Raw genomic sequence first — 19,446 nt, forward strand, 5'->3', positions numbered from 1 at the left:
CAAAGCCCGTACAGCCAGTACTTACGTGTGAGTTCCAAGAATCAGCCTGTGCAAGGAGTAGTCTTTACCTTCAGGTCTGAAACCGATGGAAAAAGCATTTCTAAAAATGATTTCTTCAATAATAGTGCCTGGAAGATAATGAAGTGAAATCACAAGAATTTATAGTCAGATACATACAGCAATGCTGTGCCTTCTAGTTTTCAGACCATACTTAGTTTTCAAGTAGAAATAAGAACTTTTCAGGACATAATCTCCCACTTGGGGGGAATGAGGCCAGGGCCTTCCAGTCAGGAATTTGTATGCAGAATAGCTCACCAAAGGTAATATAAAGAAAATGTTTTATTCACTTTAAAAAGTGAATATCTTCTTACATGCAATTGACATCATTAACAAACATAAACATGAGCAAAGTTTAAGTGGAACCAAATTTCTGCCCCAAGCCTGATGTTGATTGATGTCAACATATATTACCTGGTGACGTCTGGAAGCCACTGTGCTGTGAGGCTCGGCCACTCCAGGGCATGGGTCATGACCAGGTCATACAGGAACGGTGTGTTCTTCTTCCAGATCTTGTATTCCTCATTGATGACCCTTTCCTCCACAGCATCATCATAGTTCTCTATGATAAAAAATTGCTTTGTTTTAATGAACTTTTTTTTAAATCTGTTATCAGTGTTTTATTCTACCTATTTGGGCATTGGGCCCACAGGTGATAAGCCTGTTGCTTTGATAATAATTATGTTAGGAAAATCATCATTTTGAATGAAAAATAGTCAAATTATAACGAAAAATCAACTTCTGAGTGGATGCATGCACAAACTGTCCGATAGAGCATTAATGTATTGGCTTCTTAGAGGATAGGATGTGTGAAACCTATTGTACAGTTCACTGGATAATTGCATTTTAAACGGGTGTGAAGAAATGAATTGTGTTTGCTGGAATTTAAATAGAATGTAGTCTTATTTATAAGACGCGCAAAGAATTTAGAGATACTTCTTATATGGGCTAAATTCATTGGAACGTCTTATCGGGGAAAAGTCAATTCTGTGGTGGACACCAGAAAGTTTAAATTTTCATCAATTTGTGTAACATTGCAAAATAACATTAACATAAGGTTTTATTTCAGAAGTCCATTTTTATCTCAAATATTTTGGAATTGAAGTTAGAAAGGCATAAATTCTTCAGTTGAACTTCTGCTTAAATCGCATTGGGAATTTTTTGCCACATTTTGGGAAAAAAGTATACTTTTAGGGATTGGGAACATAGCCAAATTTCGGCTATAAAATCGGGCCAAAAAAAACACTGTAGGAATACTGTACGATCTGTATCACTATTATTTATGTACCATATAAAAATAAAAGATGTTATTTATTTCAGAACTTTTTGTCATTTAAGAAAACAAGAGGGCCGGAAAGGCCAAAAGTCGCTCATCTGACCAGGCCTTTTTCTGTCTATTTAGGTAAAAAGTACCTAGCAAAATTGGGATTTTTTGAGTCGCATCTTCCAAATTGGGGAGAATTTTCATTGACAAAAGCATTATTTGGGAAATTATTTTCTGATTTTTTCTAATTAAATCTAATGTTTTCATACATAGGTATTGCCCGAAAATACTAAGAAAGTAATAAACTGTTTTTTTACCATGCAACAGTCATTGTCTAATGCTAACGTAAGTATGTGTATGATAAAACAAGAGGGCCTGAAAGGCCCAAAGTCGCTCACCTGAGATAACAAGATATTATTTGGACAAATCTTCTGAGCAAGTTTCACGAAAATCGGAAAATAAATGTGGCCTGTAGAGTGTTAACAAGGTTTTACTATAGCCATATAAGGAAAAATGCCCCGCCCCCTGGCAGCTATGTTTTTCAACCAACCGGCATCATTTTTGAACTCGTCCAAGATATTATCGGGATGAATTTTCTGACCAAGTTTCATGAAGATTGGACAGTAAATGTGGCTTCTAAGAGTGTTAACAAGAATTTACTATAGCCATATGAGGAAAAATGCCCCGCCCCTTGGAAGCCATTTTTTTCAAGCAAACATAATTATTTTCGAACTCATCCAAGATATCATCGAGACCAATCTTCTGACCAAATTTCATGAAGATTGGACAATAAATGTGGCCTCTAGTGTTAACAAGGTTTTACTATAGCCTTATATAGCCATATAAGGAAAAATGCCCCGCCCCTGGTGGCCATGTTTTTAAAGCAATCGAAACCATTTTCAAACTCATCAAAGATATCATTGGGACAAATATTCTGACCAAGTTTCATGATGATCGGAAAATAAATGTGACCTCTAGAGTGTCAAAAAGGTTTTACTATAGCCATATAAGGAAAATGTTTTTCAACCAACCGGCATCATTTTTGAACTTGTCAAAGATATTATTGGGATGAATCTTCTGACCGAGTTTCATGAAGATTGGACTATAAATGTGGCCTCTATAGAGTGTTAACAAGATTCAACTATAGCCTTATATAGCCTTATATAGCCATATAAGGAAAAATGCCCCACCCCTTGGCAGCCATGTTTTTCAAGCAAACGTAACCATTTTCGAACTCATCCAAGATATCATTAAGATAAATCTTCTGACCATATTTCATCAAGATTGGACAATAAATGTGGCCTCTAGATTGTTAACAAGGTTTTACTATAGCCATATAAGGAAAAATGCCCCGCCCCCTGGCGGCCATGTTTTTCAACCAACCGGCATCATTTTCGAACTCATCCAAGATATTATTGGGATGAATCTTCTGACCAAGTTTTATGAAGATCAGACAATAAATGTGGCCTCTAGAGTGTTAATAACATTTTACTATAGCCATATATAGCCATATAAGGAAAAATGCCTCGCCCCTTGGCAGCCATGTTTTTTAAGCAAAGGTAACCATTTTCGAACTCATCCAAGATATCATTGAAACCAATCTTTTAACCAAATTTCATGAAGATTGGACAATAAATGTGGCCTCTAGAGAGTTAACAAGGAAAATGTTGACGCCGCACAACGCACAACAGACAAAAAGCGATAACAAAAGCTAACCATGAGAACTTTGTGCTCAGGTGAGCTAAAAACAATGCTTAATTAATCCAGAAATGTATAATAACATTGGTTTACTATATAACGCTCTGCACCCCAACAGACGAACGCAAACTGTATTTTACGCCGTTTATTCTTCCACATGCTTTACATCGAGGCTGTTTTTGATTTATATCTACACAGAGAGCAAATCAAGAGATATTGGAAATTTGAATAGTGGCTGGATTTAAATTGCTCAGGCGTGCAAAATTCAAAGTGTCATAACATAATTTTTACGGAACATTATCAAGAAATGAATTATCTACCAGTGTTTTTTTTCACAAATAGGGGAATGGTGGCGGGGCCCGTCCAAAGGGGAAAAACGCGTCGTTTTTTAGTAAAAGGGGAAAATTAAAATTCACTCTTTTATATGTTATGAAGTTTATTATATGAATACACATGTTTGTATGAATGTTATATTCACAGCTGAATTTCTCTGTCCTTTTTCTAAAATATATCCCAATGATTTTTTCAACATTAGTTTCAGACAGTTTAGCCTTCATGCACACTCAGTTTTCCTAGCCACTTTGAGTCTAATTGGGACTTTCTACTCGATAAAATTGCAAATTTGAGCATTTTTTAATCAATAAAATGGACCAAATTGGAATGTTTTTATCATCAAATATTGACACAATATATGCAGATACATCAGGCCTTTTCCTGGCCATTTTGGGAAAAGCATGAAATTTATATGAAAAGTACACTTATTTGGGAAATACTTATTTAATGTAACTCTTCATAATAATTCAAAATCATATTATAATATTTAATTTGTTATTTACTTTGTAAATATTTATTATAAGAGAGTTCTTTCTAAAAAAAAAAAAAAAAAAAAATTATTCTGGAGGGGATTTTTTTCTACAAAATCGGGGAAAAATATATACTCTTTTTTAAGGGGAATGGGGCCGAATATCGGCCCCGAAATTGCCATAAAAAAAACACTGTCTACACATGTAAATATTATTGCAATCCGTTGATATTAAGTGTCTGATATCACAAAATCCTTGCGCAACAATATAGACAAAGAAGGAAAACTTTCCACCATAGAGTCCTTGCCTGGTTGTACCCTCCAAATATTACAAATATAAAAAGTAGCTTAATATTTGAGAGCGTCAACAAGTTGGACTAAAATAGAATGATGTTTTGACTCGAAAACTAGTGCGAAATGGATTTCTCCTAGCTCATATCGTCGGGTTTCCCAAATCCGTTAGATACACAATTTCGTGACGTCGCGTATTTGTGTGTATCACGTGAACATCCGGGTTATACCGGGAAGCCGTCTGACGATTTGTTTACTTGCATGGGAACGATTTTTTGCCCAAATGCGCTTTAAACAGGTAAGTTACGCTTGATTTTTGTAATGCGAGAGCAAAAAAGCCCCCTTTCAATATTACATCTTACCTCGTGAACTAAAAATATATTTTTAATCACTATACAAGAATGACAGCTGTGACCCAATTATCCGTCTGCTAGCAGAAGGCTGTGTTGTTGGGATCACGTGACAACGGCTTTTGAAAAAGGCCAAGTAAAAAAACTATTGGGTTAAAAAATAGGATGATAAATTAAGGATTTTTTTTAATTTGGCATTTTACACAGAGATTACTATGTACACAAAATTGTGATTTATTACAATAACTTGTTTCAAAATATTTGTTAATAAGTATTAGATATATTGTATGACCAGAAACTTCAAAATTTCCAATACAGCGGTGTTTTAACTATTTGATTGCTAAAATAACCCTCTCTTTTTTCAGCTTGCTCCACAGCCTATAAGGCAGAAATATGGGCTTTATTCACCCACGGCCCTATCTAATGCATATAAACGTGTCATGGAGGACAATGTCTCTGTCAGAAGGGCATCCATTCAGTTTAATATACCAATGCAGACAATGAGGGATCGTGTCTTGGGGAAAGTCCATATTGACATTGTTGCTGCAGGACCTATCCCTATTTTGTCCTGCGAGGAAGAAACCTGACTGGTCGACCATCTCAAGTCGGTTGCCACTCTGAGCTATGGTTACACATGCCAGGAAGTGGTTGACATTGCATCTGATTTTGCAGTGCAGCTTAAAAAACGTACTGTTGATAATCCATTTTCCATGAGATGGTTTTATTCATTTCTCAAAAGATGGCCAGAGCTACGTGTCATTAAACCAAGAGGTCTTGAACAGTGCAGGGCCCAATCTGCTTCTGCCACTGTTGTTCACAACTACTTTGCTGAACTAGACCAGATTCTGGGTAAGTATGCATTAAAAGACTAACCACATCTCATTTTCAAAGTAGATGAAAAGGGCATTACCCAGTGTCATACTCCACCTTCAGTAGTTGCAGGATACAATGTGCATCTGTCTGCTGTTACAGCTGGGAAATCCTGCACAACTACCATTATAGGTTGTGGAAGTGCTAGTGGCATGGCTGTCCCCCCGTATTTTGTGTTTGCAGGGAAACGGTTAATACCAGACCTGATGAAAGGGGCTGCACCTGGTGCAGACTCATCCATGAGGTACAGCGGCTGGTCCAATTCAGAGATTTTCCGAAAATATCTCACAGAGCAACTCATGAAATTTCTTCCAGCAAGGAATGACGACCAACATCTCCTGCTTTTGCTTAATGGCCATAAATCGCAGGTGTCTGTTGGTTTGGTAGAATGGGCTAAGTCCCATAATATCATTCTTTTCATCATTCCAGCCCATACAAGCCACATATTGCAACCTATGGATATTGGTGTCTACGGACCCTTCCAGCCCATGTACAATGCCGAATGTCACAAGTTTACGCGTCTATCTACGTGTAATGTTACTCGATACAATGTGTGTGAGCTTGCGTCAAAGGTTTATTTCAAGGCACTTCAGGTTTTTTTGGGGGTTGTGGGTGATGAGGCCTTTAGCCCTTATGTGGGGGAAATTTTACGCGCGATTTTCCACTTTGGGGGATTTGTTTACATGTTTGCACTATATTCATTGCTTTTTTCATAATTTAGTACGTTTGACAAGATTAAATTGAAATAGAATGAGATATTACAATCATGAGACACTTCTTTCTATAAAAAAAAAGGGGGGGGGGGGATTTTTTGGTCAGGAAAGGGGAAAAAACCCAGTCTAGTTCAGTGGGGGAATACGCCGATATTTGGCGTCTATTATATAAGGTAAAAAACCCCTGCACTTTCATCTGAAAATTTGCATTCCGCATTCAAAAAGGCTGGTATATTCCTGTTAAATGCTTCTGTTTTAACAGGAGATATTTTGAAGCTATTGCTCAGAAGACTGTGGAGGGGGGTATTGTTGTGGTTGAACATATTGAACCTGTGGTCAACCAAGCGAGTCTGAGGAGGATGACCCTAGCAAGCTATGTTGTGTTTGCAGCCGAAGGCAACCACCAGCAGGGCAGAACCTTTATGTTCTTTCAATATATAAGTGGGCACAGTGTGATGGAAAGAGAAGGGGGAAGGCCCTGTATGCACTGGGTTCACATTTCTCATTGCAGTGATATAAGGTTGTACGGCACCACAGCAAGTTTCAATGCCCCTGCTGTGCCTCACCAGCTCACCATGAGGAATAAAAACTGTTTAAGTGTTGTAAACATCCCTAGTTTCAAACATTATTAATAATTAATTTCACATTCAATTTATGATATTTTTCAAGCTATTTATATATTGTTACTGTTTTCATAGATTTGTTCAAGGAAACTCATTCCATTGAATTACAACAGATACATGTATCAAGTGTACAAAAACCAATAATAAGAATGTATTTGGCCTATTTTACTGTGCCTCAAATGTGTTAATTTATGCGTTGGTCAAAGGTCACGAAATTGTGTACTACGTCATGGCAGACATTTTGTAAACATGACTTGGGAATTTCCTTAGTTTGTATATGGAAAATAGGGGTTGAAACTTTCATCTAACCTGGAATAGAAGGAAATTGGATTACTTTTTGCAGGTAAAGAAATGTTGATCATTTTATTTGTTGTTTATTGATTTAAGATCCAAAACCATTTAACTATCACGAAATTACGCAACTGGAGGATAAAATAAAGCCACATTTGAGGACTTTCAGACAATACCAAACTTCCAGATTGATTTCAGACATTCGGTCGGAGGGATTGACAAATTCTGTCAGACCGGATGAGTGTTTGTCAGAGCAAACAAAAAGAGAGAAAACACAAAATGAAATGACGGTTACACATAGTACATGTATTTATTTATATCATGATGACATATATCAAGTAAGTACTATCTAGTACTATCATACAAGAGGGCCATGATGGCCCTGAATCGCTCACCTGACTCATTAAGATCAGATGAAAACTATGACCTCTATTGTCTACACAATGTTTTTCTATGATTTGACCTAGTGACCTAGTTCCTGACTCTAGATGACCCAAATACAATCCCAATCCAGATTTCATCAAGATAAACATTCTGACCACAGTTCATAAATATTGGATGAAAACTGTGACCTCTATTGTCAACACAAGGTTTTTCTATTTATTTGACCCAGAGTTTTACCCCAGATGACCCAAATACAATCCCACCCAGATTTCATCAAGAATTCTGACCAAATTTCATAAAGGTTGGATGAAAACTGTGATCTCTAATGTCTACACAAGGTTTTTCTATTATTTGACCTAGTGACCTAGTTTTGACCCCAGATGACCCAAATAAAATCCCAACCCAGATTTCATCAAGATAAACATTCTGACCAAATTTCATAAAGATTGGATGAAAACTGTGACCTCTATTGTCTACAGAAGGTTGTTCTATTATTTGACCTAGTGACCTTGTTTTTGACCCCAGATGACCCAAATACAATCCTAAACCAGATTTCATCAAGATAAACATTTTGACCAAATTTCATCAAGATTGGATGCAAACTGTGACCTCTACTGTCTACATAAACAAATTGTTGACGGACGGACGCACGGACACACGCAGGCACGCACAACGGACGCCGGACATCACACGATCACATAAGCTCACCGTGTCACTTCATGACAGGTGACCTAAAAATATGTGTCGGAGATAAACATGAACAGTTGTGGTTAAAATCCCATAGAAACAAGGGCTGTTTGTAAAACATGCATGCCCCCCTATATGGGCTATAAGTTGTAGTAGCAGCCATTGTGTGAATACGTTTTTTGTCACTGTGAATGGTGGTGGTGGTGTAGTAGTAGTAGTAGTAGTAGTAGTAGTAGTAGTAGTAGTAGTAGTAGTAGAAGTAGTAGTAGTAGTAGAAGTAGTAGTAGTAGTAGTAGTAGTAGTAGTAGTAGTAGTGGTAGTAGTAGTAGTAGTGGTAAAAGTAGTAGTAGTAGTGGCAGTAGTAGTAGAAGTGGTGGTGGTGGTGGTGGTGGTAGTAGTAGTACTAGTAGTAGTAGTACTAGTAGTACTAGTAGAAGTAGTAGTAGTAGAAGTAGTAGTAGTAGTAGTAGTAGTAGTAGTAGTAGTAGTAGAAGTAGTAGTAGTAGTAGTAGTAGTAGTAGAAGTAGTAGTAGTAGTAGTAGTAGTAGTAGTAGTAGTAGTAGCAGTAGCAGAAGCAGTAGCAGCATTACAAGACCAATACTTAATAATGATCAAATGGGAAAAGGTAACCTAGCACTGGCAGTAAATATGGGGCTCATTTACAGGTCAGATTTGGAATCTCTGCTGTAAAATGAGATTTTGAATGAATTAAAGGGAGGCAAATCTGTAATAAAAAGAACATGCATAAACCGTAGTTGTTTCCCTTTTTTGAACCATGCTAAATCCTTACAAGTTTGGAAAGAATTGGATGAAAAATTTGGACTTTATTGCATAAACACCATTTTCTCAATTCAAGGGGAGGTAATTCTGTACTTCATGGACCAATAATGCTCATTTTTTGTAGGGTTCGTGCCCTCATTGATATAAAGACACTGTGCAAATTTGGAAAGGATCGGACAAAAGATGTGGAAGATTTTTGAAAGTTTTCACAAAATAGGCAAAACGAATAAACATGCAAAGTTCAACGAGCTCCTGCGGCCATGTTATTTGACCAATCAAATTTCTTTGAACAACTTTTTCAGGGGAGCCTTCAAAGGTCATCCCTGTGAAATTTTTTGAAAATCTGATGAGCGGTTTCTGACAAGAAGATTTTTTAAGGTTTTTACCATATATGGTCATGGCGGCCATCTTGGTTATGTGATCAAATTTTTTTTAACAATTCTTTTGTCCCATGACCTAGGGATGCTCCACATGAAATTTAGTTGAAATTGGCTCAATGGTTTAGTAGAAGAAGATGTTTACAAATTGTTTACAGACAGACAGACAGACAGACAAACGGACGGACGCCGGACGGTGAGTGATCACAATAGCTCACCCCGAGCTATCGCTCAGGTGAGCTAAAAACAAGTATGTTACTATATATTACTAGATATAATTAGATATCGGAATAGAGATTGGAATTCAAATTATTGATTATCTTCTCATTGTCTCCTTCCTCCTGAAAATCTGAACAGTAATCACTCTTGTCATCTTTACAGTATTGATAATTGATTTGTTGAGTTTCTGCGTCAAAGTCTACGACATTATCAGGTTCAGCAGTCTCCTGCTCACCTGAGGAACCTTCAATTAATAGATTCTCAGTCAATATAATAGAATCAGTACCAGGTAATACTTTGGTAAGAAACCTCAGCATATCAGGCAAATCTCACAATACAAAATATAAAGACAATAAAATTAGTTGTGAAATAATCTTTTGGAAAGAAGACAACAATATTTTGAAAACGAAATCACCTGAAAACAATTATACGTCAACGTTATTTTCGCTTCGCAATGCTGTTTACATTGAAGACAATTGACCTCTAACATATGCGAGCACCTTTTGCTGCATGGTCCCGGCTCTCGCATTTTGCTAATTGACATGCACATATGAGCATAGAACTAGTACTTTATAAATATCCGTTTGGAAATTTCCAGACGCTGTCACGGAATATACCGAGTTGCAACAGTTTGTATTTCAGATACATCGGAACACACTCGGCAAATTCTGTCTCTACGTTCAGAATATTTTACGAATATAGTATCGCGTGATTCGAGTTATTACGGAAAACAACGCGTATAACCGAACATGTGCGAGCTATTCTTCAGAGGACATAAATAGATTGAAAACATAAAAACGACACTGGTATTAATGTATTTAGTTCTACATGATTTGATGGCAAATATTGGAATCCCACGGAGCATCAGACAATGATTATTAAAGATATTTATTATATTATTTGGAGTCTGACATTTTGATCCGTCGTAATTGCAAAATTGATCGGACCTTGTCATAATCTGTCAGATATGTCCGTCGGTCCGACAAAGTTTGGTATTGTCTGGACTTTCTGCGAAATTCTCGCCTGAGTCGCCTTATTAGCCGACCCCAGCAATATTGACCTATTTTTTCACATTTGTGACCAGCAAAACGATGGTGACCTGGTCAAAACTTTTTTCCATATCAACTGCATCATGCTGGAAAAAAATAACTGCATCATGCGGAAACAATAACTGCATTAGCGGGAACAATAACTGCATCATATGGGAACAATAACTGCATCATATGGGAACAATAACTGCATCATGTGGGAACAATCACATGATCTCTAAAAGAACCCACAACTCAACAAGATACAACCATACATATATATATATATATATATATATATACACACAATCATACAAGATCAACGCATTAAAGAAGAATTAGGGCTCAACCATAATTAGGATTTTTTAAAATTATTTCCATACATTCAAACTAATAATGGTCAGGATGCGAGTCTTTGTGAAATAAGGGGCGAGCGGTTTAGAAATAAGGGGCGAGTCGCTTACGGGTGAATCGTTAAAGGGGCGAGTCGTTCTGCAAAAGTACAAATGGCCGAGAAATATGGTGGGTGGGGGGTGCAAAAAAAATGTAATCATAATTATCAAATATTCACATTTATTAACGAAATAACAATATACGAGTTATATTACCGCCATCTTTATCCGTCATACTGGCGGTTTAAGTGTGGACGGCGATTCTATAATGTCTTTTTATAGGCAATATGTTGGTCGAGAACAATGGAAGTTTTCTCACGAGCCCTCTCCCGCCAATCGGTTTACTTGATTATGAGTTCCAATAAAGCGCACCGGCTTCTCGAAATCAGGAGGTTCACGTCTTGAAGGCTCTAGTAAAATACATTATTTCGGTTGCAGTGTTACAATTATATTTGCGATGCGCAATTTATATAATTATGTTAAAGTTACTAATCAATAACCAATTTATGGGCTAACGCGCATTTACTATTATTATTAGTCAGCATGGGTAATACATTTTTGCACATTATTATGAAATAATACATAACATAAGTATGTACCGGTAGATTTCCATAAACAATAACATATTATTTTTTAAAATGAATTTAGCAGAATTAAATTAAGATAATGTTTTAACCTCAAGTTTTATTTGTGTTCTCTTTAAAACAATATTACACGTTTTCTTTTTTTAATTTATTCAATGTAAACACTTTTCGGCATTCGAAATAAAAATAAATTCGGGAAAAACCAATTGGAAATTCAATATACATTTTTGAGCATTCCATATACGACAAATATTTACAGAGGCGTGACTTTAATGCTATCATATAAACCCCTTGCCAGAGACGGATAACTGCATCATTATTTATTTTTTCGAAATATTGTCTTTATACATTATAGTCGCGGAACCTATTTATTAAGGTTTAGTTCCTGCAAATTGTTAGTGAAACCACTATTTCACAGAGTTTGTGCATATGATTGTGTAGCAGGGTTTGATATAAGGAGAACTTATACTGCCTTATATATCATACCAGACGTGTATTTACAGATTTTCTCTGTATCTTCACGTCAACTTTATGTACCGACCTGCCCCTGCGACCTTTCAGGGGAAAATATTTATTTTTAAGCCAAAGTACCGTAGGTCAGATTTACCCCGGCTGCCCGTGTATTCGCCAAAGAGATAATGTTTATCCCAATAGACAGGTGCACGATGGCCAATCAGTGAAGAAGGACTCAATTGGTGTGGAATGTTTACTAAAAAAACATGGCCATTTCACACCTGGCATAGGTGAGGAATTTGGAGCTGTTGAGCACAAGACAGTGTCAGTAGTCTTCATTTGAGATACTTTTACCATTGCATAAGGATCATTTTATTATAGCTTTATCATTTTATTGTTGCTATTGGAAATAAAACAATTAATGACAGTGAACAAAATTTCAATTCTAATTCATTTTTTTTTAAATTTTGTACATGTTATTTAGATTTAACATTTTGGTTCTTTACTATGGAAACAAAATTAGTTCATGACTACTTATGTGAACAATTTTCAATTATAATTCACGAATTTATTATATTGCAATAATTAACAACATAGATATAAAATATAATTTAGCAATATTTTATTTAGTAAGAACTGAGATACTAAGTTACTCAGTTTTATTTAACTGTTTTTCCAAATTGCTAAAACTTTTCTGATATTAAGAAATAAATGAATCAGTACAATGAATTGCAATGTTATAGTGGGAACAATATTTGATTAACTCAAATTTGACTCAATCAACACTAGAGTCAAATCAATCAAAGTTGTTTGCACTTACATAATATATAGGTGGTACGTAAAGTTTCAAAGTGGTACATAAAAGGACTGGTACATAAATGGACTGGTACATAAGGTGTCACAACCGCCATTAAGAGCTTAATGTGCGCTGGTAGACAATTTAAAGACAATTCATGTCTGGTTGCCCGTAAAAGGACCCATTTATTCCGCCAAGGGAGTGCTGACAATATTTCATACATGTTCTTCCTGATCGTAGCACGCTGCGCCGCCTCTATGCATATGGACTCTCTTGACGTCACCAGCCGTCGACCCGATCCCTAGAAAGGTTACCCCAGTACATTGAGCGTACTGAGAACCGCCGTTCTGGGACACTTCCATAAGGCCACCTCCTCGAAGTCTTGGCCAGCATTGCTACTCCAGGTCCGCCCGTCCCTCTTCTACGCAGTACTACGGACTCTAGATTACAGAATATGCACTCCGTGGCAGTACAGAGGACGTCCGGCTCGAGTGATGACGGTACACGCTGGATTAGCAAGAGACGCCCGCAGAAGTTCCCCTATCCGACGGAGAAGTCTTCAAGAAAATCTTTTGCGATTTACTATTGCCCCGGTCACGACGTACACGCTCTAGCTGCTGACCGAGACTTATCTTGCCTTGCTATATGAGCTTGCTTAAATTAAAGTGCTGCGGTAGAGTGATTTAGTCCCGGATTCAATCCCTATTGTGGTTGGGATTTATCAGGATGGGTTACAATATGTGTTATTATTTATGCAGTGCCTGCTTTTTGCTACAGGCTGAGAGTCACAAACTCTTCATAATAAGCGAATCGGTATTTTTATTGTAAGAGTAGTTTTGAACCAAATAATCGGTTCACGGTAAAAATAAATATTTGTTTGCAATAGTTATAACATAAAATATTACCAATTATGATAATATCGCACCGGATACAGAAGCTGGTGGTGAAAAAACGATAGGATGGTAAATGTTTATTTAAAATAAATAGGTAAGTAATGTGCGACTTAAATTAAGGATACAAGAACATCGTAAATAACTTGATACAACAAGATACAAACTTTTTAGTCGGTTTACAGTAATAACAGTTCAACATTAGCTATGTATAGCTATTTACCGACACATTCAAAGGCATTATGGTTCTGTACATATAGACGAGTTAATTGTTATTGTTTACATTCGGGATTTTCCGCGCATGCGCACTGACTGGTTGGCAAAAACACTGGTTACAGTAACGTAAAACATGTATAAAGGGCTTTTGTTTAGTCAATAAATTGATAATAAAAACGAAATAAACATTAAAACCCTTTTTAAAAAAGTGCAAGTATAGCATATTTAGTACCAAATAAATGTATATTCACAAATAAAATTTCCTCTTCATAAAAATACAAAGTAGTTATTAGCATATAGTAAACGTGATCGGAAGATTTAATACTGACAATTCCGCAAAACAAAATAATACATTATCCGTATTCTTTCTGATAATAAGACTTGAATAAATTATATTTCAACACTAATAAAACATATATTAATTGTATTATAATTAATAGTGGTGTGGATAGTATTTTATTTCATCAGCGATCGATAGAGACAGAGGTGCATTTAATCAATTATAAAAACAAAGCCCTAAAAAGCGGCATACAGTACTGTTTTTAAATATTGTGGTAATTTTCTTTTACATTGAATGAATTTACGTTTTGTTTACATTGAATGAATATAAATTCAATTTAGCATGCAAACGGAAAAACCCTGCATATTAATTACGCAAATTGAACTGTTTTTGCATGTCTATTGAAATCTCTATTAGTAATAAGGAGTGATGAAAATATAGCATTTTATGATAAATGCATATATTTAATTTATCTAACGGCCCCTTTTGTGAATGCTTATGTTCATGATCGTGTTTCGGAATCTGCAGTAATGTACAATCTTTACACGTAATAGCGGAGTTAACTTTTGCCGGTACCCGTTTAATACCTTAATTGCATAGCAGTAAAATTGCCCAATATTTAAAATGTATAGTTATTAAACAATGTATTATTAAGTTTAACTGGCTAATAAATTTATACACTCGTTCCCGTTAATACATTTCCGACAAATTACTTCATTTTTGTTAAAATTTTAAAATATTTCATTTTAACATTAACTTATCAGTATTTTAAGCTTTAAAATGTGGCTTAAATGATTGCTCAATATGCCAAGAGATGACATTGAGGTATCGTGACTTATGTTTACTGACCAGACACTCGTCTGCAACATGTGGTTTATGCAGGGGCCCAAGTATAGGTCCCTGGGTTTATGACACCATGTTTTCTTTGTAATTGTCTGGACAGTATCCGATCATAACGAGATAATCGGTTAGTGATAACAAAGGTGCAATTAAACACCGGGATATAAATGCTGCTACAAAGAGTGCCTAAATTAGTGTGAACAATTAAATAAAACAATTACATTAAACAATATAATTTATTGAATGTGTAAGAAGGTAAGTTTTTCCAGACATATAAGGTTCAAATCAGTTACCCTATACTGTAATTAGTCGCGTACATACAATTGACCTATTCGTCGTTTGTTTTTATCCTTATTTGTTTTCGTTCATTAAATTTAATTTATTCTGAAAGAATTTCAATTTCTGAGCATTTTTTAACTAAAAATGGTCGCGAGGAAGTGCCAAGAATAGAGAGATTTTTGTTTAACCACATACCGAACTCTTAGATTGTGTTCCACTCCCGAGTTCGTTGTCAGTAAAAACAAATAATAATAACAACAATGTAATCGTTCCAAAGATGCATTTCCTTGCATGCTAATGTTTTATTCAGACATAATTAGTAAAATTATATTTGATATTGTGCATGATTATCATTAAAAACGAAGATTTCGTCAACCTTCTCTATATGCGCTTATATAAATTCCACCTCTTTTGCCAACCAGTGGGCGGAGACTAAACTTTGCAGGTGCGTGTGACGTCACGCGTTAACTCGTCTATATAAATACAAATCATATTCATTTTAGTAACAATTCACATGATAATGAATTAAGAACTATATATAAGAAATATATACACATACACATATAAAATACTACATATTCTAGTTAAAAAACAAGGAGCTGGCACACAGAAGTAAAAACTGACCTGCTAAATAAAAGACACGAAGAGATTATTATGTAGTTTTAAAAGTAAGCCACACGTGTATTAATAAAGGAAAGAAAGATATGGAAGAAAAACATAATTACTAATTTAAGTAATAAAAATTGAAATATTATTCTACCATATTTAACATATTATGTTTAAAGTACATTTTACTCAATAGTGATCTGACTTACCAGGGGCGTCAGAAGCAAATAGACATTGGGGCGGCAGAGGGGTTGGGTATGGGAGGGGGTATCCCCATTCCGTTGGTGGGGGTCCGGGCCCCCCCTTGAATTTTTTTCAAATTTTAGCATCAAATGGCGCATTCTGGTGCGTTTTTATGCCTCATACCATACCTGACATTATCCACGTCTATTGAAGGCATATTCTAAATGACAAAAGTTGGGACAGACAGAAAGACGATGGAGAATTGATCTCTATTTGTCGGAGTTTGTACTTTGTAGCAGGCGACACAACAATAGGGATCATGTGGGTTGAAAGATCGTTCTTCGGGATTTTTTCCAGAAATTCTGTTTTGGAAATTTGAAATAAGTTGGTTGGTTTGGAGTAGACATATTGACATGACACAAAAAGTGGTAAAAAACATTAAATAGGTTTTTTAGAATTATCGATATACATGTACTTTGAGTTATTACAATTCATTCAGGTATCTTTAATTTTGTGATAATTGAGGACCATTGGATATTGGCACATTTGTTTCATGTCATACTTTCCTTTATATTAATAAAAGAAGCAAAGGCTTAGATTATATCGACAATTAAAGATTCCTAGGTTTAATTACTCAAGAATCTATTAAGGGATTATCCTTATAAAAGAGACCAATCAATTCACAACATAATTGACACGTACACTACAGCGGGCGGGTGATGACAAACAACAATACACGTGTCATAACCGCGAAAGCGTGATTACCTTGCTTCGTGGTAAAGATATTTTCAAATATACTGGTATTTAAATGAAAAAAAAATGAAAAAAGGTCTTTGTCAAAATTTTATTTATGCCGAAAATATTGGGGTGGCGGCCGCCGCCTCTGCCGCCCCAGCTGGCCAGCTCCGACGCCTCTGCTTACATATTGAAAAATCAGTTTCCTTACATGAAAAAAGCATATATCACAGTGTGTGTGACACATAAAAACAAGCAAGCACAAAAAGCATGAATCATAAAAACAAGCAAGCAGCAAAAATCCAATTTTAGCAACTTATATATTTAATAAAACATACATATATCACAGTGTGCATGAAACACATATAAAATTATGATGAACATATATTTTACTTAATATTAATAATAATGATGATTTACTTATATATTTTATAATTAGTTTCCTTATATGAAAGAAAAAGCATAAATCACTGTGCATGAGACATGTATACATTGTAAAACAAGCAAGCACAAAAAGCATGAATCATAAAACAAGCAAGCACAAAAAGGATGAATCATAAAACAAGCAAGCACAAAAAGCAGGAATCACAAAACAAAATAACTCTTTATTCATTTCTGCACACAAAATTGCAATTTCTGCACACGAAATTGCAAAGTCAAGTTTAAAGTGATATTTAGGTGTAAATACTATAAAATAGTCAATGATTTTTAAAGTTGGAATAATATGTAATGTGGTAAGTAAGTGGTATCCAAAATTTTGTTCAACAAAGTAGTGCCAATAGTTGGTCTGTTTTCAGATTTTTTCCTTTTTATCCTTTTTAAAACCACCAATCTGATCAGAAAATACATTAATTTAGCTGGACAAAGCATTAAGGTAATTGTAGTTATTGGAGACAAAAATCAACTTTACCGAAAGATAAAAAAATCTATATAAATAGTAAAGGAAAAAGTTTCCAGTAAAAAAAGGGTAGAACATTATGCCTTATCAATATATTTTTTTATTCATGTACACTTTTTGGTTGCAAAATGCAGTGAAGGTACCATTTGTAGTATATTTCTGGACCCACTATTGGATGGTATCCTAACAAACAGATGGGCTAATTACTAGATTTACCAAAAAACAGGTGCTTTAGTTAATGGTTACGAAACTTCGAAAGCTCAATTGACATACCAAAAGCTCTCTGGAGAGCGTTATCTATAAAATATTAGAAGCATTAGCTACATGTATATCAAAATGTATTAAAATGTTTTATTATATTTTTTTAGATAAATGTGCTATGTTGTTGATGTTTATTGAAATGCAAATAAGTTATCTTTATTTATAAATCTTGTTCCATCATGCCAATATGTTCATTTTGTCATGCTGTTGAAATTGTGTATGTAAGCAAAACAATTGATATTATTAAAGGAAACTTTGAAACGTATACATGTATAGCAATGTGATATTACATGTACAAGGGAAGCCCTCATCACCAAACCAGGTTCAGCGTTTTTAAAATGTATTTCCCCCTTTCAAAGACCTGTAGTACATATGTACAACCAATTATTGGTTTGTTTTTGGCTGTGGGCTTAGATGAGTGCATTCTGTTTTAAATATGTTTCTTTTACAGATGAAATGGAGTCCTTTCTCAAAGATTATTGTCATGGCATATGTTAGATTTTAACAAGTATACATTACTACTAAGAATTTATTGATCCTGGTACAGCATCATTGGAGCGAGAACACTAATTGTAAAGCAAACACGCAGTTTGTTTAGTCATATCAATTATATTACTATTTGCTTACAGATTGGCAAATAAAAGACAGTGACACTGTAAGAACCATATGTTTTTTTTTAGATAAGGTAAGGCAATTTCCAGTGACATTCAGAAACAAAGGACTCGCTTCTAACAAAAAGGATATCGGCGCATGAATTGGAATGATGTTAACGTACACACATAACAAAATAGAAAATAAAATGCAATATTTTTTTCCGTTAATACACAATAATACGCTTTTTATTAGTGTTATTTGATTATGCATACTCAAAATGAAAATACTATTATTATGTATACCGGTATGTACTTGCGTGTTAATTCAAAAAAGGCGCTAAGGAAAATAAGTAGTATAGGTATCCAAATTTCAGCGTTGCGATTATGACCCATACAATACGATAATTAACTCTATATATGAGTGAACCTGTAACAACATAATTATTATCATAAATGTATTGGCATCAATGAACATTGTTTTTAATTATAAAGTTTTTGTTTTTGATTATAAAGCAAACCACATTTAAATAAAATATTTAATAATTTTCTATTAAAATTAAATGCGATATTTTATTTATTTTTATTTCACTATTATTTATTTTCATGTAAAGACAGTAAAGGGTAACTACTCTATGCTCCCCCACCCCTCTGCCTCTGTAATATTTTTTATCAAACAACATTGTCTGGTGCTTTTTGGCTCTATAAAAATACATCCTATATTAGTTGTATATTGACATATTTTTATGCCCTCCTTCGAAGAAGAGGGGGATATTGTTTTGCACATGTCGGTCCGACGGTCGGTCCGTCCACCAAATGGTTTCCGGATGATAACACAAGAACGCTTTGGCCTAGGATCATGAAACTTCATAGGTACATTGATCATGACTGGCAGATGACCCCTATTGATTTTTCAGGTCACTAGGTCAAAGGTCAAGGTCACAGTGACTCAAAACAGTAAAATGGTTTCCGGATGATAACTCAAGAACGCTTAGGCCTAGGTTCATGA

The 19,446-nt window shown here is 35.2% G+C and overlaps 2 protein-coding genes across 7 annotated transcripts in view; one reads left to right on the plus strand and one right to left on the minus strand.

Moving 5' to 3' along the window:
- LOC127853307 (histone-binding protein RBBP4) overlaps positions 1 to 11,201 on the minus strand; it is a 35,183-nt gene extending 23,982 nt beyond the window's left edge. For all 4 annotated transcript variants that reach the window (XM_052387720.1, XM_052387718.1, XM_052387719.1 and 1 more), the window contains exons 1-3: positions 11,043 to 11,201; positions 472 to 619; positions 26 to 76 (exon numbers count right to left, since the gene is read on the minus strand). In XM_052387720.1, coding sequence (XP_052243680.1) covers positions 26 to 76; positions 472 to 619; positions 11,043 to 11,061 — 218 coding nt within the window. In that variant the 5' untranslated portion in view covers positions 11,062 to 11,201. The remainder of the gene's footprint in view (positions 1 to 25; positions 77 to 471; positions 620 to 11,042) is intronic.
- A 2,369-nt stretch (positions 11,202 to 13,570) lies between these two features.
- The window catches only part of LOC127853537 (glutamate [NMDA] receptor subunit 1-like), a 48,405-nt gene continuing 42,529 nt past the window's right edge, over positions 13,571 to 19,446 (plus strand). For 2 of the 3 annotated variants that reach the window (XM_052388090.1, XM_052388092.1), the window contains exon 1: positions 13,571 to 13,646. The gene's annotated coding sequence lies outside the window, so the exon portion shown is untranslated. The remainder of the gene's footprint in view (positions 13,647 to 19,446) is intronic. The other variant, XM_052388091.1, reaches the window with a different exon arrangement.

This window comes from Dreissena polymorpha, chromosome 12 (genome assembly GCF_020536995.1).
Source record: "Dreissena polymorpha isolate Duluth1 chromosome 12, UMN_Dpol_1.0, whole genome shotgun sequence".
NCBI classification, from domain to species: domain Eukaryota; kingdom Metazoa; phylum Mollusca; class Bivalvia; order Myida; family Dreissenidae; genus Dreissena; species Dreissena polymorpha.